Genomic DNA, 26,226 nt, shown 5'->3' with positions numbered 1-26,226 from the left:
GACGGGGACACTTTAAAGATAACCTCTCCTCCTATTAATAAATAAACCAGTGTCTGAGCCCTGAATACAGATAGTTCATCCAGCAATAACTGCTCCTCTGACACTAACCTGAGAGCTCTGCATTGTGACAACAACATTTTATGTATCACTCTGGGCAGAGACTTATCAGTCCTGCAGCTGTTGTGCTGTGATAACGTCTAGAAATCAATAAATTATAATATCAGGACATTTCTTGCGTCAAATATTAGTGATATTCGTGAGTTAATAAAACGTTACTGTTTCCACACAGGGATTATACATAACCCTGATAGAATTCTGACAACTTGTAGGTATAGATTATTGCTACAGTGTTACCGCCGGTCACTCCCTAGAACTCTATTTTCCTATTGGCTGCTTAGATTACTCCGCTATGTTGGACGTTACACCCTTAGAAATCTCCCTGTGGAAATAGGTCAGAGGTCTGGGAATTGTTTTAGGCGTCTCAATAAAGTGGATAATTTTTTCTTTAGATATTTGGAATTGTGGCTTTAACAAATGAGGGTTGTTCTATAAAAGTGTCATAAGTTACTCTACATAAGGGTATAACATTAACCACTAGACCTTTCAAATGTATCACTATGAAAAATAAATTGGCTGAAAAGATGTCCACCTCTTTTTTTTTTTTTGCATTTAATATTTTAGATCAAAGTCTTACTAACCCTAAGTTTGTCCTGTGCACACCAAATTCTTTTACTGTTAAGAGTCCCGTCCACAACTACTGGGAGACGATTGTGTGGATCTATCCCCCCTTCCCCCCCCCTCAACTGATTACATTGTGTCCCCTTGTTCTTCTAGAAACCCCCCTATTTATGTAGATACGGCCATCCTGGATTATACTAGTCATCTTCTGGCAGATATCACATACCAATGTTATAGCAATAAGCAGAAATATTAGGATTTCACCCATGTGTTTGACCTCTGCCATCCAAGATATACATCATCTATAATAGTGAATATCTGCTGTGCATTATGCTGTAGGTGATGAGGATAATGTATGTAACCCTGTAGTATTGAAACATTGTTTATATGGTCATGGAAGTCCTCAGTAACATCCTTTATAATGTACAGCAGATTATATCTAATGTAGTGATGAGGTTGGTATGTATCATGGCTGGTGGTATGCTATACTGGTTCTCTAATATTATATAGCTTTATATATTATAGGTATAACTCCGGATAACAAAATATGGGTTGTAAAGGGACAATAATTTGCAGAGTTCTACCGGTAGATGAAGATTCTACAATATAATGGGTGTAGCCCTATCTCATTACCCGTATGTCACATATACGATGCATATAAGCAGCTGTCAACTGTATTTTATTTCAGAAATTTCTTAGAACTCGATTTGCTCCTGAATTTTAGAGTAATCGGTTTCACCCTCTGAGTCTTCTCCTGGATCAGTGAGGTCTCCTGGATCAGTGAGGTCTCCTGCTACCAGATCAGAGAGGTCTTCATCCTTGGACACCTGGACGATCTCAGAAAAGCTCTGTTCTAGGTCTTCAAGATCCTTCAATAGATCGGTTTTCTCTGTGTCATGGCTGCCGTCTGCCAAGTTGACTAAAGCACCGGATCCATCGGAGAAAGAGATCTGGTCTACATCACCGTCATCCAGGAGAAGATTGTCCACCTCAGAAGCTTTCTCTGGCCCCAGAAGATCATCATCATTGTGAAATCCATGGTCGTTCTCTCCTCTGTCATCCTGACAAGTTAGGAAATGATCTTCTGGCAGACGGTCAGATCCTCTTTCATCCGGACAACACCGGGCGGCATCTGCTGTCGGCAGACCATCGCCTTCATCTTGACCACTTTGGACATTGTTCTGTTTCGTATCTTCTATGAACACTAGGAAATCAGTTTCTTGCTCATGCCCAACGTCTCGTGTATCCCGGCCCGAGAGGACATTGTCTCTGATTTGGGATTCAGAATCTATTTCATCTAAGTATATTAACAAGTCCTCTTTTTGATGTTGGCCGCCGTTTATACCATCTTGAGAAAAGTCACCCCATGAATGAGAAGCCTCGTTCCTGACCCCATCATGAGGAGCGAGGAGGCTGCTTAAATGTTCACTGGTGCCGGAGCGATTGTCTACAAAAGACTTGAGGTGGTTTTCATGTTTGCTGTCCAAGTCGGCCCTGAGAATGTCCAGCAGGTGGCGCATTTTGTCCTATGGAGTAAGAGAAGTAAAGATACATTGTATCCATCTTAGACGTAACACCACAAAAATACCACATCAAGACTTTAGGATTTAAAACCACTTCCTAAATTGGTCATAGGGGAGATATTTTCACTGACCCTTTCGTGGTCAGGGATCTAGTCCAAAATTGTATCTCAGGATGCCCCACTATATTTCACATTTTCTCACTGTCACAAATGCTTTTTTAACTCTATCTGAGCAAATGTTATATTATCTGTCTTTTTTGTGGGTGAGGCACAGAAATCCCTATCAGTACTAAATATTTTTAATTCATACAGGCAAAAGCTTTTTTTAATTGTGATTTTCACAAAAATCAACCCACAAAACATGCCTCCTATTTTATTCTGTGACTTCTAAAATTTGCAGACGTCCTGTATGTACAGTGTAGAGTAAACACTGATGGTCACGGCAGAGGGGCTTATTTTGAGGCAAACCCCTGGTTGCTATTTACAAGCAAGTCGGATACCTGCAGCTCAGTGAGGTTCTAACCTGCGGGTAATATTCGAGCTTTGAAACGTGCAGCAGGATAATAATTAAGGTGTCATAGGCACTGCCAGGTACTATGGGTTAATCATGTTGTACCCACTCATTAGATAATAAAGCACTTGGCCCGATTCCCTTCACAAAGATGTAAAACATTGTAATTAAAGTTTAATGAAGTCTGACATCTCATCACCATTTATTTATATAGCGCCACTAATTCTGCAGCGCTGTACAGAGAACTCACTCACATCAGTCCCTGCCCCATTGGAGCTTACAGTCTAAATTCCCACACACACGGGTCAATTTGTTAGCAGCCAATTAACCTACCAGTATGTTTTTGGAGTGTGGGAGGAAACCAGAGCACCTGGAGGAAACCCATGTAAACACGGGGAAAACATACAAACTCCTCACAGATAAGGCCATGGTCAGGAATTAAACTCATGACCCCAGTGCTGTGAGACAGAAGTGCTAACCACTGAGCCACTGTTTATATTCATTAATAGTACATGAAAAACACCCTGTTTCAAGGATTATCAGTAAGATTCCAGTTTCTAAAGAATCCTGAGATCACCCAGAATGATTTGTTAAACTGCACTTTGGAGAGAAATGTTACAGTTTTATTGGGAATAACTAGTACTCAGTAGGCAACTAGATTAATTGGTTTATCTCCCATTAGCTAATTATCTCTGCGCTCACTCTTCCGTACAGCCTCCGCTGTCTCACAGACGTACAGCCAGCGGGACAGGGACTGATAATTGTATTTTTAATCCCACATTAAAGCTTAGTACTTGATATAAGTTATCTCAAGATATAGTTAGATAGAAGTGATAAAGGGTCAGTTTCTTACCTCGTCTAAATTATGTCTATTTTCTTGGAGATGTCGTTCAAAGATCCGATCTACAACTCTAAACACAGAGCACAGTAATTAGAAGACGGATAACGGACGTGTGAAGCCCCAATGTCTTGCGGCTGTCACTCACCTGTCCGAGAATAATCCCAGGGCCAGTATTTCGTTAGTCACAGCAACCACAAAGTTCAGGTACCCCAGTTCCTCCTCTCTGCAAAGACAAATACAATGTTTATTACTGAATCTTAGTAACTGATCACAACGGTAAACAATTAGCAACCTAAAGAAAATACTTCTGTTACTCTCCTGGAAATTGTAATATAATATTTAATTGTTGCTCAATTATATACAGAAATTTAGTTTCAAAAGATCACTAATCCGAATGTGGCTACAATGTATGTTTAATGGAATTGTCCTCTCTCTTGTATTCATAGGATTGAGTGGCACAGTAGTTATCAGCAATGGGTTTGATTCTAATTGGATCTTCTATGTACAGTCTGGTTTACAAGAGTTTCCAACAGTCCAAAAAACCACTGCTAGGTTAATTGGCTGCTATTTTTGTTTTTTTTTAAAGACCCTACTGTGTGTTTTTTGGTTAGGGACTTTAAACTAACCTGAAATGGGGAAGAGGACCGAATGAGAGGGGGACTTAGCAGCAGCAGAAGAGGGCGGGGGGACTTAGCAGCAGCAGAAGAGGGCGGGGGGACAGCGTCGCAGCAGAAGAGAGCGCCGGTGGGGGGGACGTCGCAGCAGCAGCAGAAGAGGGCGGGGGGGACGTCGCAGAAGAGAGCGACGGCGGGGGGGACGGACGTCGCAGCAGAAGAGAGCGACGGCGGGTGGGGGCGCGTTGCAGCAGCAAAAGAAAGCGACGGCGAGAGGGGACACGCAGCACCAAAAGAAGGCGGGGGGGGGGGGGGGGGGAGACACGTCGCAGCAGCAGAAGAGCGCCGCGAGAGGGGCGGCGCAGCAGCAGAAGGAGAGCGCTGCGAGTAGGGCGGTGCAGCAGCAGAAGAGAGGGACGTCGCAGCAGAAGAGAGCGCAGCGAGAGGGGTGGGGCAGCAGCAGAAGGAGAGCGCTGCGCTGGGGTCGTCGCAGCAGAAGAGCGCTGTGAGGGGGTCGTCGCAGCAGCAGAACAGCGCGACGGCAGGGGGGAGGGCAGCGGCGCAGCAGCAGAAGAGAGCTCTGCGAGGGGGGCGGGCGGCGCAGCAACAGAAGAGAGCGCTGCGGGGGGGGGGGGGGGGGGGGGCGCAGCAGCAGAAGAGAGCGCTGTGAGGGGGGCGGCGCAGCAGCAGAAGAGAGCGCTGCGAGGGGGCGGCGCAGCAGCAGAAGAGCGCTGCGAGGGGGGCGGCGCAGCAGCAGAAGAGCGCTGCGAGGGGGGCAGCGCAGAAGCAGAAGAGCGCTGTGAGGGGGGGCGGCGCAGAAGCAGAAGAGCGCTGTGAGGGGGGCGGCGCAGCAGCAGAAGAGCGCTGTAAGGGGGGCGGCGCAGCAGCAGAAGAGCGCTGCAAGGGGGGCAGCGCAGCAGCAGAAGAGAGCGCTGCGAGGGGGGCAGCGCAGCAGCAGAAGAGAGCGCTGCGAGGGGGGCAGCGCAGCAGCAGAAGCGAGCGCTGCGAGGGGGGCAGCGCAGCAGCAGAAGAGAGCGCTGCGAGGGGGGCAGCGCAGCAGAGGGAGTGGTAACTAATTCCTTGCAGCCACAAACGCTGGAGACATCTCACTCACCTTTGAAATATCTGCCTTGAATACAAGTGTCACAATTGTTTTACATTGGACAATCCCTTTAAACTACTATTATATTGGGGAGGTTTTACCCAGGAGCAGAATGTTTACGTAGCAGATGAGATTTTAGTTAATTGGAAAATAGAAAACATATGTTGGGTATTAATGGGACAAATGTTATTATAATAAATGTACACATTATATACTCCTGTATGTTATTGTTATTACAATATATGATATACTGGGCTGTCTTCCATGAGAATTTAGCCACTAGATGCTCTTTTCTCAGCTATCAGTGGCTCTATTTATCCAACATGGCAGCTTCCACATGTATCAATAAAGGCAGATAATAAGAGGAAGAATATTGCTATACAGGATGATTAATAACTACTTTTAGATATATGTAACCCATAGCGACCGGTATCTTCCATAGTCTGACCACACTAGACCGCTGCTAGCGGGTTGCTCCATATAGTGATACTAAGCTGTGCACAGATATATGATGTATAACGCTGTATCCTGTACCTGGACAGTGACGGCTGCCGACGATCTGTATACGTCTCAGAAAACCGGCGACAGCTTTTCTCTTCCTCACGCAGCGGCAGATGACCTCTGTGTCCATCCTAAATTGTGCAACGATAAGTCATTTACATACCCTCCACTTACTGCCATCTTCCAATGTTGGCTGTTACCCCCTGTTCTTGTAGACTCGTACTGACACTAACCACAATTACACGTTGATCTCTGCAACAGTTTTATATAATAGAATTCCCATCTCCTGGTGTTCCACCCTCCAGGTACAACGGCTTATAGTGCGATATTAGCGCGTTATAATAACACGCTATACTATAATGTAACACATTCTAATCAGATAACAGTGTGAGAGATTTGTTACATGCTGGAAGTATCTTACGGCCAAGGAGTAGTGCAGAGAAATATTACTAGATAAATGTGGGTAATGTCTTATAATGAAATAAAACGGCCTAGGAAGGGGAAAGGAGGATAAAATAGGATTACAATTGGAAAACCTCTAACTTGAAATAAAAAAGATCAGTGCCTAAATTCACCAGTTACATTTGTCTTGTAGTTTTGCTTTGAACATGGCTGTATAGTAGATTCACAAATCCTGCAACAACTTACTGAGTTTACTGTAATAAATACTTTTAATGAAAAGGCAAAAAAAAAATCAGATAAAAGTGACTTTATAAATCGGATCTGCTGGACACACGGAACATCCCATTTTGGGTGACATATCAGAAGTTACACCCCTTACGGCGGCGTATAACACACTGCTTGTATGAAGGGAAGGCGGATGGAGGAGATCTACTGGTTGCCGACTTCCATTATGCGAGATCTTAGGTGCGGTGGTTAAAGGAGTAAATTAATTAGACCGTCTACAAAGAAAATGTGGAGTTGTTGCCCATAACAACCAATCATATTCTAGATATCTTCTAGATTGCACTGGATAAATTATAGCTAGAATCTGATTGGTTGCTATGGGCAACACCTCCACTTTTCCTTTGTAGACAATTTGATCTACCCCTAAAACCCCATATCATCAACGCGGGGTTAAATCACACTGGAGTATATGGCAGATAATTAGATAGATTACATTTTTAGGAGTCATTTCAGAGACCAACTCTGCACTTTTTATAGTTGGGTCCAACTCACACATACATCACCCGGACACAACTTTTTATGGGGAGATGAACAGTCGTCCGTCTGCAGTGTCTGGGGCACAAACATAAAAATATCCAACCATGAGCCATGTTTTGAAACAGAATCCTTAACTGAACCATGGCCCCCGGTGCTGCCTATAAATATATAATTTGGTACCTGGGACAAACAAAATTAAGATTTAACATTGTGTTAGTTCTGGCTTTCTATGTTGCTGGCTACGAGTTAATTTTTCATAAACTATCACTAGGGGAGTTATTATAATTAAACTGTACATAAGACACCCCCGTCCAGTCACTAAAGCTGGGTACACACTACACTGTTTTCGTCCAATAATCGGCTCAATCAGCCGACATACGACCGCTCGTTCAAAAGTCTGGTCAGTGTGTGCAGTGACACGATGGTCGCCTCATTTGGACATCACTGAGAATGCAGCCTATCCAGTCACTAGGAGCCAGTGACATCACTGAGAGTGCAGCCTATCCAGTCACTAGGAACCAGTGACATCACTGAGAGTGCAGCCTATCCAGTCACTAGGAGCCAGTGACATCACTGAGAGTGCAGCCTATCCAGTCACTAGGAACCAGTGACATCACTGAGAGTGCAGCCTATCCAGTCACTAGGAGCCAGTGACATCACTGAGAGTGCAGCCTATCCAGTCACTAGGAGCCAGTGACATCACTGAGAATGCAGCCTATCCAGTCGCTGGGAACCCGTGACATCCCTGAGAATGCAGCCTATCCAGTCACTAGGAACCAGTGACATCACTGAGAATGCAGCCTATCCATTCACTAGGAACCAGTGACATCACTGAGAGTGCAGCCTATCCAGTCACTCGGAACCAGTGACATCCCTGAGAATGCAGCCTATCCAGTCACTAGAAGCCAGTGACATCACTGAGAGTGCAGCCTATCCAGTCACTAGGAACCAGTGACATCACTGAGAGTGCAGCCTATCCATTCACTAGGAACCAGTGACATCACTGAGAGTGCAGCCTATCCAGTCACTAGGAGCCAGTGACATCACTGAGAATGCAGCCTATCCAGTCACTAGGAACCAGTGACATCCCTGAGAATGCAGCCTATCCAGTCACTAGGAACCAGTGACATCCCTGAGAATGCAGCCTATCCAGTCACTAGGAACCAGTGACATCCCTGAGAATGCAGCCTATCCAGTCACTAGGAACCAGTGACATCCCTGAGAATGCAGCCTATCCAGTCACTAGGAACCAGTGACATCCCTGAGAATGCAGCCTATCCAGTCACTAGGAACCAGTGACATCCCTGAGAATGCAGCCTATCCAGTCACTAGGAACCAGTGACATCCCTGAGAATGCAGCCTATCCAGTCACTAGGAACCAGTGACATCACTGAGAATGCAGCCTATCCATTCACTAGGAACCAGTGACATCACTGAGAGTGCAGCCTATCCAGTCACTCGGAACCAGTGACATCCCTGAGAATGCAGCCTATCCAGTCACTAGAAGCCAGTGACATCACTGAGAGTGCAGCCTATCCAGTCACTAGGAACCAGTGACATCACTGAGAGTGCAGCCTATCCATTCACTAGGAACCAGTGACATCCCTGAGAATGCAGCCTATCCAGTCACTAGGAACCAGTGACATCCCTGAGAATGCAGCCTATCCAGTCACTAGGAACCAGTGACATCACTGAGAGTGCAGCCTATCCTGTCACTAGGAACCAGTGACATCACTGAGGATGCAACATACTAAATCTCTGTTCAGCCCACAAATTGTCAGACCTCTGTTTATTAGACAATTTCTCCTACTACTTCTAATACCTATATATACAAGCAGCTTTATATAGGAGAAAAGATGGGTTCTATCTCATTTAAATTAATTAGCAGATTCTGTAATGACCTCAAAAATATAGGATAAAAAAGTTATGCTTGACAAATATTTGAAATTGTATGTCTGTCACTTGAGCAGGAGAAAATTGCTTCCTCTCCGATACAGGGAAGTTTTACATAAATTAACAAAATGTAACGGCAGCATATTTTCAGTCTTCTTGAGAGAATTGTGCAGCACTATTACTAACAGTCAATTATTATGGAAAAATATTCAACAGCCAATAAATGGCGCCACCTACTGGACTCTCAGGTGAAGCTTCGTCCTCGGTTACCTGTCTGATAGATGGGGGCTCTGTCTCTTGTGCTGGAGACCGGTGCTGGAAACTGGAGGTACAATGGTCACGTCAGCAGGGTGTAAATACACATATAATACACAGAATATAGGACTGACTGTCCCTGTGCAGACTGCAACATATGTTAACAGGATTCCAGTCTGGAGTTGTCGCCCAAAACAGTATTTAAAGGTGGCCATTTTGTAGGCTATTCAATAGGAGTCAGTGACATCACTGCCAGTGATGTCATCATTTCCTAGTGAATGACTGGCTGACTATTGGTTCAGAACACAAAATGGCTGACTGGTAATCTAATTTGAAAACCACACACACTAGAATATGAGTAATCCAATTAAGTATTTAAGTTCTGGAATCATTCTCTGACATAAGGACATAAAATTGTCCCTTAGTAGCCTCTCAATATTTCTTTAATGTGCACTTGAAGCACAATGGAGAAAGTCATTGTGCAGCCCGAACTAACACCAATGCGGCCGATCTTTCCACTAGGAAGAAGGGACATCACTGAGGTACTTTGCGCCTTGTGACAGTGTCATCGCTAGTTCCCGGTGAATCGATGGGCTTCAATCATCAATATTGGGTTAAAACAAAACGGCTCACCTAATTCTTGTCAACATTTAGAATGCAAAATGGCTGCCTCCATTAGGTGTATTTAAAATGGCCATTTAAAAGATTAGCCTGAAGGCCAAAGGATAGTTGGTCCCTCTTTCCATCAGCACTCTCACATCTGACAGTCACACCATTAAACTCCAATTTTAATGATACGTTTCGCTTCAGAAATACCGTTATTGGCGTTTACCTGCTGAGATCGGTCTGGGCCTCTGCATTTGCCACAATCTCCCTCCTCTTCCTCCTGGGCGCGGAGTAACAGCGATACTGAGCAAGGACGGACTTGGCGTGTGTCTTTAGGGTGCGTGGGGTGAACGGCAGCGGCGTCTCAGTGAAGTGACGCGAGTGTTTCTCCAACAAGTCCCCGCTACAGATTTTCCTTTGGTTGTCCTGGAATCTGCAGCAGCCTCCGCTCCATCCCGGGGAGTTGGAGAAGCCGCAGCGCATTCTAGAAGCCATTCTGGAGAAATCCGGGTCCCTCTCTTCCAGCTCGGCCGTGCTCTCTGGTGACCGTAACTGTCTCGGAGAGGTGGAGATGAAGGAGCTTGGAGAGCAGACGTTTCTGGGGTCTGAATATGGGGATTGTCTCAGCATATTAGTATATCCATCATAAGTATCCTGAAAGCAAACATCACAGTCAGTATTAGAAGTGGTTCACCTTCAGATAACTTTAATATTGGCTAGTACATCTTCTGCTGCAACTTTTGCTAGATACAATATTTCTGGATGACTCCTGCGCTTCTCAGGAACTAATCAATATCATCAGGCAGATGTTTATGTTTTTCTCATGATTGTCAAAGTTCCTCGCTGGATACAATTGTATCCCACCCCATGCACAGCTTCCACCGGGTGACATAACCTAATATGAAGACGTGGGAGTTATATAAAGAGTGCAACATCTGATGGATTGAGGTGGAGACATGGATAAGACATAGTACTGGAGCGGGGTTAGTAGGACATTATTGGGGAGATTTGAAGAGCACCTGGATAGGAGGTTAGATAAACAGATTTGGTGCAAGTTGTGGGGAAATTTATATATTTAAATATTAATTCAAATTGTATTCTGGCTGATGTAGGAACAGGCATCCAAAAAGTGTGCACACATCTACAAATTGTAATGTGTTTTCTGCACCAAAACAAACCCCCCATGGTCAAAGTGCATGAGCCAACGTCTACTGGTTTCTCCAGCACAGCATGGAAGCCCCTGTCCTCTCCTGGTGTCTCACCGCTGCATTGCAGAGGTAGGACAGAATTGCATCCAACTTTTCTTCTTAACGCCATGTGCTACTGGTAGCACCAATGAAACTTCCAGCCGTATGCCACGTTCACAGTCCGTTACAAAATACGGACTTCATGGGAGGTCGAGGAGAAAAGCCACTTGGAAAAACGGGGAGGAAGGAGAGGGCGGCTAATCTGCTAAGGACACAGAGAATTAGGATCCCACCGCAAACACCAGTATTTTACAGAAATTACATGGATAATAAAAAGGAGAAAAAGGTATTCATTGGAGTACACAAAGGTAAAATTGCTGCAATTTCCATGCACACAAATAGAAAGTACACGCTGTCCTTCTACCGCTGCCAAACGTTTCCGTTAATTGTGTTTTTCAAACAAACAGCGATGGTATTTCACTGTTCTGTGTTATATCTAAGCAAACACTTTGCAGAAATTATCAAGATAACGAGTGTAAAACATTCTATCCTGTTTATATCTGACATTTGTAGCAAAAGAGCCTTTCTGGATTCCAGCGTCTGTGTAGTTATAGGTAACATTATAGTTAGTGTTAATTATAAGAGTCACTTTTAATACAAATTGGACTATGCTTTGTTTTGTTAATGCTTTCTTTTGGATCAACATAAAGTTTGAGTACAGAGGGTCTGATTCACTAAAGCTGCAAAACAAACAGATTGTTTTTTCTTTAAACACATAAACCGGGCATATGTACGTCTGTATTCAACAAGGGGCGGACGTGAAGATACGTCTGGTGATAAATACGGGTCTAGGTCCGCTCTGCTCTAACAGACAATACACTGCAGGATACGTCCTATACATATGCGGGATATAAAATCACAAAACAAAACAAAAAATTGACTGTACCATAAATCACTACTAAGCAGGACAATTTACATACCGAGTCAGTGACCTGAAATGTGAAACAGCCTGCCTACAGCTTGGATGTTCACCACACACTACCATATTTCTTTGCAAACAGAGCTTACAGTCAAGAACAGCAAAGTGCGTCATCATCTACCACAGTACTCTCCTACTGCCACCTGTTTTTGGGAACCCACATCATGGAGGACCTTGTATGTCGAAAAACCAATTACATCAGCGGTATGGTGACAATGGGCAAACGACGTCTGCCAGGTACAGTGAAGATAAAGACAACAACTTACCGTGGCAAGGTTAAAATGAAAGTATTTAAGGCTATTTATGTCAGACCAGTGTCTGTGCCACTAAATTCAGCCCTACGCCCAACCTTCAAGCACGATGCCTAAGATTTCAGACCCACGCCATCCCCAAAAACTGCATAGTGTCTAGGCCAATAACCACAAAATTCAGTCCTTCTGCAAATCTGTCCCCCCTCCCCCCACATTAGTGGTCTCTATACATTAGAAAGGATGAGACCACCCTCTGAGTGTGGAAAGGAAACTCCACAATCTCATCGAATTAAATCAGTTTTCTGTCCAATAGAGTTGAGGAGCTCCTGCGACTTTGGACCGTAAAGGAAAGGGTTAACATACCGCTGCAGATGTGCGCTCGCCACAGAATATGTATCCTGGTCGGACGAGTAGGCGGCCATAGTTATGGGAACTCTTCATGTACAATGCAAAGAAAATAAGTTATAAGTATCATATGGCGGATGAGGTAGGTAAGATAGTCCATTCAGGCCATGGTACTACATTATACGGGATCCAATTGTGGACACCAGAAACGGAAAAGGACCTGCGGCTCCCCAGGTATCGTGAAACTACAAGTCACAGCATGCCCTGTCACATGACCCAGGTTCTTGGGGTCAGTGCTGTTTGGATGCCTGTGCGCATGCCCGAGTTATCAATCGGCGCATGCGCACAGGATTTGAAAGGAGAAATGAAGAAGCCACCCAGGATCGCAGTACGAAGATGGAGCGGTAAGTTTTTACCACTTTTTCACAGGAACAGCAGTTTATCAGATCCGCTGTTCCTGTGTTGGTGTTTTAATACATTTAAGAAATTTGATCCTTATCAATGGATTAAAACTATTTTTCATTTCCTGTGAATATTGATAAATGTGCCCCAATGAGAGCAAATTAACTAGTTGTGGTTACTGATCCAGGGAACAGGATCACCATGTTTGGGAGTCAGGGAGGAGATCCCACCCTCCTCTCCCCCGGAGCCCTGACATTGATACTTTTGGGGGTTTTGTTTTAAATCCTTCCAGATCAACACATCTACAATTCATAAAAGGGTGTTTATATTATGGACTGGGGCATTCTCACCCCACTTTGTAATTACTACAGAAAAATCATACCTGCATCCTGCAAACATCTTATACAGGACAAATAACGGCATCTCTATAATGGCTACAAACACATACAAGGAATGAAATATATATATATATATCCCCTCTCCAGTGAAACCACTGCAACAAATTGAAAAATGAACCAGCGATAACAAATGGAAACATCTCACTGTGTTCCTAAATGTCGGGAGCCCTAATAATAACTGGAAGATTCAGCATAAAATTTGACATTTAGCGACGCCACAAAAAGTTAAAATCAAACACAAAACAGGGAAAACTTTAAATTCACAGAGCTTAAAACTCACACAAGTTTCTTTTTTTGCAATTTTTATGCAATGGAAAGACTGGGATCATCTCAAAAATAGACGCCTTTGTAGAAGGTTGCCACGGAAACATGAACTATTCTGACAGGCTAAATATTCGTGCCCCCCGCTGCTGCAGCATTAAAGGCCGTCGACGCGCTCGCTCCATCGGCTGAGCAGGTAACGGCGCATCATCCTATTCTTACACGTCAGTAAATTAGTAACAAATCTCGGATCTCACAACTCTGCGGGATTCCTTTGAAAAGGGAAAACATAAATAATAAAATTGCCAACTTGAGGGACACAGAAGAGCGGCTCTCACCCACCATCTGCGCCCTTTTGTTTCATGTTCAAATTATCAGCGAGAGTTTAAATTTAGTCGCTGCAAATACGGTTTTGTTTGCTTTCCAATAAGCATTTATTTTCGTTCCAGTACACATATAATGTTAGATAGAGATATTTACAGGAGTTTATACATAAACAGTGGGCTCTGGAGTCACACTACAACCTTGTGCTTTCATGTGGTCATAGGCTTCATTGGTGACTTCTAACACCCATATCACGCACAGTAAGGAGAGCGTTATATTATAATCAGAGCACCGTAACATGTAATTCCATGTGAAAACTCAGGTCTGCGGCTTTTCCAGTTTGCCGATTTCACTCAATCGAAGTGGATGCGAGAGACGAGACCAGGGCCGGATTAAAGGAATGGAGGCCCCTGGGCTAAGGGGGCCCCCATTCCCCCATGAGGCCCCCCTGTTAGCCGCCTGCCCCGATCAATAATGCTGCTGAGCTCTGTGAGCCCCCTGGATGCCGGAGGCCCCTGGGCTGTAGCCCAGTTAGACCTCGGGTTAATCCGGCCCTGGACGAGACACATGAACACGCAGACAATAATGGAGGCATTAAATGCTGATGACAACCCCAAACACTTAGGAGTCTCTCCGAGAGCTCTGAACCCCGGCTTCAGCACGCTCACGTTACAGCTTTGTGTCCTACGTAATAAGCAAAACAAACAGGGTTTCTCCGTTCACCCAGGAAAACATTACAGTACGCTCTTTATGGGCCAGCTTATTCCAATTTTGCAGCTCTTCGGAGATTGTGGAAGGGGCGTGTCTACATCACAATCAAGCCCTAAAGTTACTGATGTTGAGTGACGAGTTAAAGGTGAAATCTCTTCTAAAAATTTGGCATTTTTTTATTTCCTAAACATAACTCACTTTGTTACCTGGCGACCTATGAAGTTGTTTTCCGTAGGATTTTGTGCAACTATGAATGAATGACAGTTTGCCAAGTGTCATGTGATTACCATGGTAACTACAGTCACGTGACCATTTGTTGCATCCATAGAATTTTTTTATCATTATTAATTTTTTTTTTTACATAAAGCGGCAGCCATCCCTGCAGAGCAAATGTGCAAAGGGAACTCAGAGTTACTTCAGCTTCATGTTAAAGAGGGACAAAACTTAAATATGATTTGTCGTTATTAACAGTTTTAATGACTATTACTCTCAAAGAAAAAGAAAAAAATTAATTATTAATAAATGTGACATTGTAACTGTGATATTGTTCTGATTTGTTCAACATCAAACCCTAAGCTGGTTTGGGCTTTCAAAACACTACGTACATGCGACACCAATCAGTAACCACTTTACACGCTCTGGAAGATAACGTGTAACACACATTAGCTGTATTGTTGGATGTGTCTCGGGGGGGGGGGGGGGGGGGGGGTGATCCTGCCAGAAATAACCAAGAAAAACACACATCCATGTGGCCTTAGTTTGGTTTCCAGGGAATCTCGGACTCGTATTAATGTGACTGCATCAGGCAGCCGTATAGAGAGAGATGAAGAGGGTGCGATCATACGGGGATGACGGATTCTACAGAACATAAGATTGATGCAGAAATAGAATCCCTTATTAACCAATTAGTCAACCTGTGTGTGGTTCATGTATATAACGGTGCATCACATAAACACTGCATGAGAACCACGAGAGTGATGTTACATTCTCACCTTTCTGTGTATTATGGAGCTTTCGCCGTTCTCTCTAGAATTAGGGCGTGTGGGGGATCTATAAAGTGACGGCTCCCTCTCAAACCGGGTCACCTCTCTGTTCATCTTTTCCCTTCTCTGCTGGTCGCTGTCTTGAAGGAAACACAGAAATAATAGTAAGTAAAACAAAAAGGAACACAGTGCTTGGTTATTATGAATCATGAATGCAATAACCAGCCCTTAAACTGGATTTGAAGACAACGTCAGGGCATATAGGGGAGAAAGACAGAGGAGGCGGCAAGGGTATAGAATATAGAAAGTAGGACAAGGATAGAGATATAGGGGAGAAAGAAGGTGTGGAATGCGTGGGGTGTAGTACAAGAGGTAGAGATATAGGGGAAAAAGAAGTCCCCTGAATGCCCTTCACAAAACCAACAAGGACATTTATAACTTGTGTTACTGTGGAATTTAGATTCTAATCCAAATGACAACAGCAGGGGTCATTGACAAGGCAAAAGAAATGTACAACGCGTTTCATGGTGTACGGTTTATATTAGCTTCTCAGCTGGACAATAGATGACTTGGGATGGGCCATGGATATTTTCAATCAGGTGCAGTTTGTGGGCCTGGTATAGTGGAACAAATGCTAACAGAAGCTTTTCAGGCTTCCTACTTAAATGCAGTAACTGGGGTACCCGGCGTTAGTGTAGATGCGACGAGACAATGCTTGTAAAACAGAGCCCCTATTCGTTACAAACAATCCTTTTCTCCGGCATTTACTATTTCAGTCATTCTGAAAGGAGGACTTATAACAATAAGGACACTATGGAACTGTATAAAACAGAACACAGAGACTTGATGGAGACAGCGGCTGGAATACCAGTGTTGACCTTAGAGGAGTAACTTTGTCTTCCTGTTTCCGAGGCGCCAAATAGATTGGAAGCTTATTAAGACAAAAATGTTGTATGGCGCGACCCAAATTTGTAGCCAAATAATACACAGCAACATACCCCCCCCCCCCCAATTTTTGGAATCTGATGGCGTGTGCATGAGAAGGATCACAGTCAAACTGTACAGTAGTAGGTGGCCACTGGGGCGTGGTTCATGCCCCCTGAGACGTGTCCAGGGCTTCTGAAGTGTTGGACTACTCCCAGCCCTACGAGTAACATCCCCCAAAACAATTAAAGCACCACACGCAGCTGCCACTGGACGGCATTGAATGGGGATGTCCTGCGAATCGGTCCTGATCCACCGGACAGAACCTTCAAATCTTAACTGTCCCGGCTAAATCAGGACAATTAGGAGGAATGTAGACATAAATACTTTACCATAAAGAATGGGAAACAGAAAAAATTAAATGTGCCGGTGTATTTTCTCATCAGGTTATGACACATTTATTACAAAGAAACAAGTCTCATCAGACATCAGGAAAATATAGAAGATCTCTGCGTTACACGCCCTTGTGGGTCACCCATGTGTGTTGTCTTTATACAATTACCAGGTACAAACATGACAGGATGATGGAAGAGGAGATTAGTGGTTTAGGCAATTGCCAAGAACACCCCGGTGTCTCAGCCAAATTCTATTGACCTTGGAAACCGTCCCTAATAGCGACAAATGTTCTCAAACACGGAGGTGATAACTCTGCATTGTGCCTGAATTAGAAGGATCTACAAAGATAATCTCCAGACACAAAAAACTCAGAACCAGGGACCGCAGAGGAAGAGAGAAACAACCAGATACAGAGGGAGGAATCGTCTCTTTACAGAGTTCCCGTTCGTTCCTCCTTTTCCTGTTTATAGATCATGTATTTTAAAAGTAGATGTTTACAGCAGAATATTTCTATCATCCTGGTCAGCAAATGCTGAAACTGTAATTAATATAAAAAAAATGTGCTTTGTGCAGTGTGAGGATTCTCTCCGCTCCGAGCCTCCATTGTTACAGACCCACGTTACCATGTAGATCTCCTGCCTTATACATTATAGCAGGGTTGCCCAAACCCAGTCCTTAGGGAGCCCTAACAGTGCATGTTTTCAATATCTCCCTGCTGGAGCACAGGTGTAGTCATTACTGACTGATACAATGTAACAGATCCACAGGTGTAATCATTACTGACTGATACAATGTAACAGATCTACAGGTGGTAGAATTATCTCACTGGTCACCTGGAAGCTGCAATGTTAGGGGAACCCTTGTACGATAGATAATATGCTATATAACATAGTGCTAGGTATTACAATAATGTAGCAATAACGAGCCGTGTGAGATACTTACATTTAATACTCTTGATCATACTCTTTGGAACGGAACAGTCAACAGCAGCTGGGGAGGGAAGAGATAATAGTGGATGAGTGAATAACACAGTACGGTCCTGCTTCTCGGAACACCATCCAATACGGAGACACAGGAGCGAGTCTCTGGGAGACGGGCGTACGTACAGCCCAACGGCGGTCATTTTCCAACATGCACTTATTATTACCGGGGATGGGGGCTGTTTGTGGGAACAGCAACATGTAGATTCTGCAGCTTCCATCACAATTAATCAAAAACCGCAACAATTTCTTGCATTCACCAAACAACAACAACATCTGAGACACAGCAGTAAATGCTTTGTACAGATAGAAGAGAGTTAAAATAGATTGATTGTTTGCAGAATGAATAATGTTTCATTATGAAGTCGCTGTATGATACAGTTGGTATTAATACACAATGAGTTATTTACCGATAACATGTAATAGCATCATAAACTGAATGAGTCAGGTGCGCCGTGACTGGTCATGTGACAACAGCGAGCTGCAGCTTAGCTTCCTATTGGCTAGAAGTCTTACGACTGGCCTTTCTTGGGTACAGGGAAGTAACAGTATGCAGTTGATTACTAGTAGAGTCTAATAATGCAGGGAGTGGATGAGATCACAGGGCAGAGGGCCTCGATTGTTGGGTTACTAAACAGACGATTGACATTACCGCTTTAAACCTATTAAACACACAACGCCAGGCCTTCCCGGTTATACAGTACAAATCTGTTCAAATAAATATTGTGACAATCTGTAAGTAAACAGATTCTATGTAATAATAATTACTCTGCTGTTTGCTATCATGAATCACAGCAAGAGCTGAGGGTCATAGAAGAATGTTTGTTTTTGTTTGGGTGTTCTTACAAAAAAACAAAGTAATATTTTGCTACAATAAAATGATCTATTTATCTAACCTCCATAACCATGGATAAACATAACATATTAATTCATGCAAAGAGCAGGGGATAAATGTATCAAGCTGACAGTTTTCGGGCGGGTTTGAAAAGTGGAGATGTTGCCTATAGCAACCAATCAGATTCTAGCTGTCATTTTGTAGAATGTACTAAATAAATGATAGCTAGAATCTGATTGGTTTTTCAAACCCGTCGGAAAACTCTCAGCTTGATACATTTACCCCCAGTTTTCTGACACAGGAGAGATTTAGGGATACAGGAGTAACCCACAGCAATCAGACACTTCCTTTAGCCTTCTCTGCACAAAGCGCATTGATGACCGGTTGCTATAGCTCACTGTATTATTAGCGTTTTCTCCTATGTTTGTGAATAAGCCTCAGTGTGGAAACAAGGACCTTGGAATAATTGATTTTACATTTGTTGGATGCCCTGGTTCCTTTCTTTGGAATGTTTGCAGCCCTGTTTAGCTATAAAACCAACTGTAAATCTGATTTATCTGGGATCGTACACAATTATTATGTGAGAACATTCTGCAAGTAAAGACCGAGCGCAAACGAGAAATAAAACATAAAAAAGTAGCATATTTTCATTGTGCCATTTCACAACAGAACTGATAATTGGGTTCCCTTTCCCCATCCTATGCAAAATGCGCTACAAGAATAGGATATCCCATCACCCCGGTGACTGCTGACCTTGCGCGCTCTCAGAGAGGTCACTTTATCAAACTGATCCTCTAAATTCTCTTCAACTATAAAACTCACATTCCTGTCCGGGGCCATGAACCAAAAAGGAATCAATTTGTAAAACTCCACATTGATTCAGCACCTGGGATTCCCCTGGTCTCAGGGCAGCCCCGGTGATGTGCGAGAGGCTGGGGTTTAGCAAACACTGCACGATCCATCCTCCATCTCCGCCATGACACTAATCTGATTTACAGCGAGGAGACTCTGGCGTCTGGCCGCCAGCATCTCTAACGAGAGCAGTTTGTACCTTTAGCGCCGAGGATTTTATTGTAGTGAATGAGCATGTGGTCCCTGATCCGGTACTGGTCACTTAGCCGGCTGTCGCGTCCGATGTAAAAGGCTAAAAAGGAGGAAAAACAGGTCGATTAATACTCCCTGCAAGATGACAACATGAGTAATACAACATACCAAGAAACCATTACATCACCCAGCATCAGCAATCAGACTACACTGCACTTCTCTAAACATACAGACTGCACTATGAAAGTGGATTAACCCTCTCCCTAGAGGAGGTCTGTGCTACCGTCTCCCCATAGAGAGCACACGTCACTTTATAATAATCGGTTTATCCTAGTGAGATTGTATAGAGGGGGATGGAGCTGTCCTGGAAAGATATAGTGTTGTTATTTACCATATCATCATAAAGAATACTAAATATTTTAGAGGAAAAAAAAAGAGCAAATGGGGGGGTGGTCACTTGGTACAGATTCTGTACTTTGAGATTTTCCAACAGATATACAACGTATAGAGAGACTGAGTATGTGCTTATCGTGTATGTGAATGATGAAACTGTCATTTTCATGGATTTTTCTTACTTTTTTCTTTATTACAACAGCAGTTATTCACATGCTGTCAGAGGCATAGTCTGGGTTAGGCCAGGCTAATGCTTGCTTTACTACTTGGGTATTGTGGGATAACTGCTCTGGGTCTTATAAGAGAAGACTTGTGATGAAATCTCCGGGGCTACAGACAATCTCCAAAGTGACTCCTATGGAACAGAACACTCTATTAGACACCTCTTCCGTGTCCTCTCCTGTATGTACGGAGTCGGAGCCTCTGGTAGTTGGCTCATTTGTGGGAGTTTGATAGCCCTTCTGATTTTTATTAGGGGACCAGTGAGGGAGCTTGAGCTTGTGAGTATCTTGTAAAACATGGTTAAATGAAACCATGTTTTTTTTTTAGGAAGCCAATTACCCTGATTGGCCACAGGAGGAACAGATGTGAGGTAATTAGATTCCACAAAAGCCGCAGAGCAAGTAATTTGGATGTGAATGGGAGGAGAAATATTGGGTGGTAGTTAGAGACCGGCAGGGTCAAGAGAAAAGTTTTTATTTTAGGATGGGTGAGACAAGAGCATGTGTACAGGATAAGAGGGGAAGGGGGCGGGTTAGCCAACTGATACACAAATACACAAGTTGAAGAGGTGGCTTAGAGGCAGGCGAGCGTTGAGAGAGAGGGATCTGTGAAGAGGAGAGTGGAGGGGGTGTGGGGGAGAGTGACGGAGCGAGGACCCCGTACTCTGGGATAAGAACAGATGGTGGGTTGTGTAGGGGGGGCTGTAGCTACTATCTGCATCTTAGCACAAGTGACAGCCATTAAGAACAGGTACAACAGTAAACACAACTGTACCTTAAACTAAATAAAATATTAACCATTGAGGCTGCGTGCTTACAGCCATCCTCATACAGTAACTAAAGGCTTCTAAAAAGCATAGAAATGAGACAAAATTTGCTTTAACTGTTGCTTTAATAACACCATCCTAATGTGTAAGTGAATGGAGGTGATGCCGGTAGCTGGGGAGTAATTACATTCCTGGCTGCCGGGATTTGCGTTATTTGGGCCATTAAGGAATTTGGCTTTTACCAGCACTTCAGCTACGAGCAGCTGGAAATCCCATCGAGACAAAGCTTTGTATTGTGATACTGTGGCAGCCGTCAGTCTCTGCACAGCGGCGCTGTCCTGGGAAATCTGTATTGTACAGTGCAAGATGTCACTCTATAAACATATAAGGCTGACAAATAGGATACAACAAATGTAAGGAGGTTCTTACAGAAAGATATGTAGCAAGATTATGCAATAAGTGGCTCTTCAGCAAATGTCGCACTACAAGTCCCAGATATATAAACAGACACCCATGTGGATAACAGACACGCGCAGGCAGTGTGATCGATGATCCCCGTGGCTGCTGTATGTCAGAAGCGAATTAATCACTTGTCGTTTCCAACAGACGGATTGCTCATCTGACCCTTGATGAATGGGCTGAAGTAATCTCCAACATGGCTCAGTCAAGGAGTCATTCTGACCAAGGGTGTGCGCAGCTAAGGGTCGTGGCAGAATTTGCTCATGACACAGAACATGGAGCGAGCACACTGATCTGAACATAATGTAGGTATTGGGATCATTGATCCTTGGTACTTGTGGGAAAATTAGGAGTTCTCTAAATTGCAAGTTTAATCTAAGGGTCCAAGCAGAACCACAGAAAGTCGGGCACCCATGGCTTTCCGCCTTCCAGCTTTCACCCACGTTTTTACTGCCAACCTTCTAAGCAACAGTCGTGCGAGAGTTTCTGTGCTGTTTGCAAACTGTAGCCAAGAACTGGTTTGAACAAACCCTCATTGGCAAACCCTGAGCCTCTAGTTATATGCAACCAGGTGACTGAATGTTAAATATGACGTGTGGGGTTAAATGCATCAGTTGAAACCAATTTTAAAAACAAATCCTCCGTTTTCCATGTGTCCCGCAGAACCTGGACAAGGACATGAGTCTGAGTAATTACCTACAGCTACAGAAGGAGGAGGATGGCCACAAATCATCCACAGCCCACTGAAGACCCGGCTATGTGTACTTACCATTGCTCTTAACACTTAGATGTCCTTTAAATGGGCTCGATACGCCGCACCTGGGAACAGACAGAACCCTGGACACTGAAACAAAAGGGAATCGCCCATAAATGACAGAATGCACAATACTGACGTGTGCAAGAAAAACCAGACCTCAAACATCAACACAATAACTGGCAAAGATGCATCTAATTATACAAGTAAATAAGATACATTTGTACATCAGTCAGTAAATTGAACTTCTTGTGCTGTAAAAAAGACAGGTAAAACAAATATAAAAGACATATTATTTTGGTGCAGAAAGATTTAAAAAAAAAAAAAAAAAAGAGATAATACAAAATATCAGCTGTCAAATAAAGTATTATTTATAACATTTCCACCAGAATTATAATGTCAACACCAAATTTACACACGTTCCAATTAACATTACACTGGGCAATGACTGAGCCTCTTCTGTACAATCATCTAAAACAGATAACTAATTGGCCAGAAATTAGAATTAATACACAACTTTGAGCTAGGAAAAAAAAAAGTTTCAATAAATATATTACAGAGATTAGAGGTTTGTGTTCCAGACTCCTCCAGCTATTGAGAAACTACAAGTCCCATCAGGTTTTGCTGTTCCAAAACGTTGTCTACTCCATAACCCCAACATTGGTAATACAAAGAATAACATAACTAAGGGACAGAGCTTTGTAATAGAATTATTGAGTTGACAGTATAGTCTGCCTCACCTGGTTATGCAGATACCCCTCTGAACTGGCCTCTTGGGGTCACTGCAGGACTGAATACCCTGCCCAGCCTGTATTATGACACGTGTGGACATTTGTGACATAAGAGGCAGAATTGAGCTGATTCATGTTTAATAGAAAACCTCTGAGTTCTGGTGGTCCGGAGGTTGTTCTAGACTCATGTTCTGCTTGTCTGAATTCTATGGATCGTGTTCTGTGTATTCGGAACACTCGCTATCAGCGGAACACCGGAATCATCGTACATCACGGATCCTGGAATCACGAGTCTGGTCATAGATGGAGAGTTTCACCCGTTATTGATAATCCAGTAAAGTGTCTCCAGAACGTACAGTGACCCACAGTTCCCTGGTGCTAAACCCTCTGCAAATTGGAATTGTTTTATTGTCTTATATTTACGTCAGCTATAAAGAATGACAAACACTCTCATAAACTTTGCTCCAAGACAAGTTATTCAGAGTCTCGTTAAATACATTTTACTGGTCTATTGACGATGGACAGCTGGTCAGGCAGGGAGGGGCTGTGGACGGTGGCGCAGCGGCTAAGTTTTCGTCACAGAGAAGGTATGACCAGGCCTAACAGTAACCCCTACATGCTAAGCAGGCCAAGGGTCTGTCTTCGGGCCCATGTGCACAGGCATTGTGCCTGCCTTTCCTCTCCACTTGTGCTGCTTTATGTTAAGAGGCAGCTGAATGGAACAGAAGGAAGCTCAAAAAAGAACTTTAAAAAGCGATAATTGATCCCTATAAGGATCGCTGGCCCGGGACGATTGAACTATGACGGCGCATAGACGCGGCGTGCAGCGCTGTTTTCTCTGCTCAATGCTGCGTTCACCCTGTGCTGCCCAGAAAGGATGAGGACCCTTAAAGGGGTCATTGGTAACTTTGTAAAGTACTATAGGAGCGCCATTCTGTTCAACAGTGGATGAATGATTCAACGTTCAAGAGGAGGAGCAATGCAGGCTAAACATCCGTGTGCACATGTGCTAAGGCGGCTGCATCCATGACCTGTTATCTTCTTCTGCCCCTCCATGTCAGTGGCCGGCACATAGCTAGGGGGCTCCGGGGTGAAGATAAAGACAAAGAATGAGTTAAATTATGTCACTCAATCAGTGGTTTAGGTGCCTGCATGTGGTCCAAAAAGTGCACTTAACTTGTCAGTCAGAATTCATGAGTCAAGGTCTGTCCCGCGGAGGAAGATCATGTGACTGCTCTCTCTTCTTCGATCTCACTTCGATGTCATGTGGTCTGTGATCACATGATGCATAAGCGGATGCTCCTATCGCGCTGTGCGAGGGCGCGAGCTTCACCCGCCGCCCCAGATTTGACTTCAATAGAAGCTAGAGCTGGGGCATAAAGCTGGGGCCACAGGTGAAGGCTGGACGGACCACTGTTGTACATCAATGGTATAGACTAGTATTAGGCCACACGGGGTGACCCTGTAACCTTCAGAAGGGCCGCACATTACCCATAATCTCAGTAATAACATAAAACAACGAAAGACACACCTATCTGTAATAACATATCAGCATGCGTTTCACACAAGTCTTACCCGCTATAATAGACACTGAGGATAATATAAATTAGTCTTCTATACTGTCCATGGTGTTGGAATAAATTTAGGACTTTAAAAAGGATTATTACCAAATATTGCACATTGTAGCAATTCAGTTTCATTTCACACAGCTTTATTATAACTTACAAAATCAACACTAGTACAGTAGAAGTTCCAGAGGATCGAATTGCCGACATGAATAATACAAGGTGTGTGTGGTGGGTAATACGGCTCATGGTGTTGTCAGACACAGTCTGTGTCCTCTATTACACCATAGGAACAATGAGCGAGCAGCTAATCTCCCAAACATAACCCTGATTCACCATCTGTCTGTCCTCACTGCATCGCCTACATCAGCAGAGCTTTAAAGGGCTTATTTACACAAGTGAAAATATATATATATATATATATATATATATATATATATATATATATATATATATATACACACACACACACACACACACACACACACACACCTCCAATTCACACCATATGGATCGCTATGGCAATAAACATTATCTGTTTACAGGGTTTGGCAATAGGGACCTGTGCATGGACCACACTGGAAGAAAGAAATGGTTCTGCCAATATTATGTTGATATGACGTGCGCTAAACAGCATCAGGATGCAGATAGAGTGCTCCTTAACATAGGGAACACTGTTCCCTATGGAGATAAGATCATCTGTACACACCAGCTTTCAGTACCATTGCCAAATCAAATGAGAACACTCAACCATGCAGAATTATACTTGTTAGGGTGTACAAAGGCCTTTATCTCCATAGGGAACAATGTTCCCAATTTTGCAACGCATTTCAGTGGCATCTGACCTCACTGTAGGGTGACACAGGCTCGTTACCTATTGGTACTAGTAAAATGCCAGCGAGTGATATCGCTGCCACTTGCTTGAACATGAGTGAATAGAGCAGGCAGCGTCCAATAGATAGCATCACTCCTAACGATAAGCGCAAGTGGGTATAAGGTCATTAAACCAATAAGGTCCCATCAACAGCGTTAAAAGAAAACTAGTAGTAGCAGTTGGTGAGGGGCCTTAAACGCATAAATATATTATCATATATTATTTTCATGACCAGTTTCATAGAATTAGCTCATGTGATTTCCCAGATATAATACATTTGCTCTGAAAATACTGTGAGGACCAAAATTACTGTTCCTGCAATAAAGAGCAAAATGCAGCAAAAATGGGGTCATATGAACCCTATATTTCTAATGAATGCTTGGAGTGGTTCAGGTGGTTCATTATAAAGGAGCAACGATCCCCACAGGGGGAGCACTGTCCACTGCACAATCACTTAGTGGTGGTATATTTATCTACAGACACAAGTACATTATGAGGCATCAGAAACATGTCCAGTGCTGAAAATAACCAGCTCACTATGAACTATAATAAGGATGCAGGGGATACTCACACGCGCGTTTTCCTGCGCTCGGGCTGCGCTCTGCCGCATCGCGGAGGTCTGGGCGCTGCTGGCTGCGCTGCGGGGAGGTGAGCGCACGGTCAGCGCTGTATCCCGGGGGCCGCATGTGAGCTGCGCTTATTGCGGCGTTTTCATCGCGTTTCTAAGATACGGTTTGAGCTGTGGGAAGAACCAC

At 43.7% G+C, this 26,226-nt stretch overlaps 1 protein-coding gene across 7 annotated transcripts; it reads right to left on the bottom strand.

Annotated features, from left to right (window-relative positions):
• Positions 1–1,340: 1,340 nt before the first annotated feature.
• Positions 1,341–26,226, bottom strand: SPATA7 (spermatogenesis associated 7). 7 transcript variants are annotated; one of them, XM_075193446.1, is made up of 11 exons: positions 26,043–26,226; positions 22,317–22,391; positions 19,715–19,807; positions 17,791–17,838; positions 15,538–15,668; positions 9,914–10,341; positions 9,064–9,148; positions 5,803–5,900; positions 3,698–3,775; positions 3,565–3,622; positions 1,341–2,204 (listed from the first exon to the last, which is right to left on the bottom strand). In XM_075193446.1, the coding sequence occupies exons 1-11, from the start codon at positions 26,155–26,157 to the stop codon at positions 1,374–1,376; spliced, it is 2,040 nt and encodes a 679-aa protein (XP_075049547.1). In that variant the 5' UTR covers positions 26,158–26,226; the 3' UTR covers positions 1,341–1,373. The 7 variants fall into 7 exon arrangements, with proteins under 7 accessions (XP_075049547.1, XP_075049548.1, XP_075049550.1 ...); XM_075193447.1 differs by having other exon boundaries at positions 9,097–9,148; XM_075193449.1 differs by lacking the exon at positions 26,043–26,226 and adding an exon at positions 23,042–23,098.

The sequence above is a fragment of the Mixophyes fleayi genome, chromosome 12, assembly GCF_038048845.1.
Source record: "Mixophyes fleayi isolate aMixFle1 chromosome 12, aMixFle1.hap1, whole genome shotgun sequence".
Taxonomy (NCBI): Eukaryota; Metazoa; Chordata; class Amphibia; order Anura; family Limnodynastidae; genus Mixophyes; species Mixophyes fleayi.
Note: the sequence above shows the minus strand (reverse complement) of the source record. Positions and strands in the feature narration are given on the sequence as shown.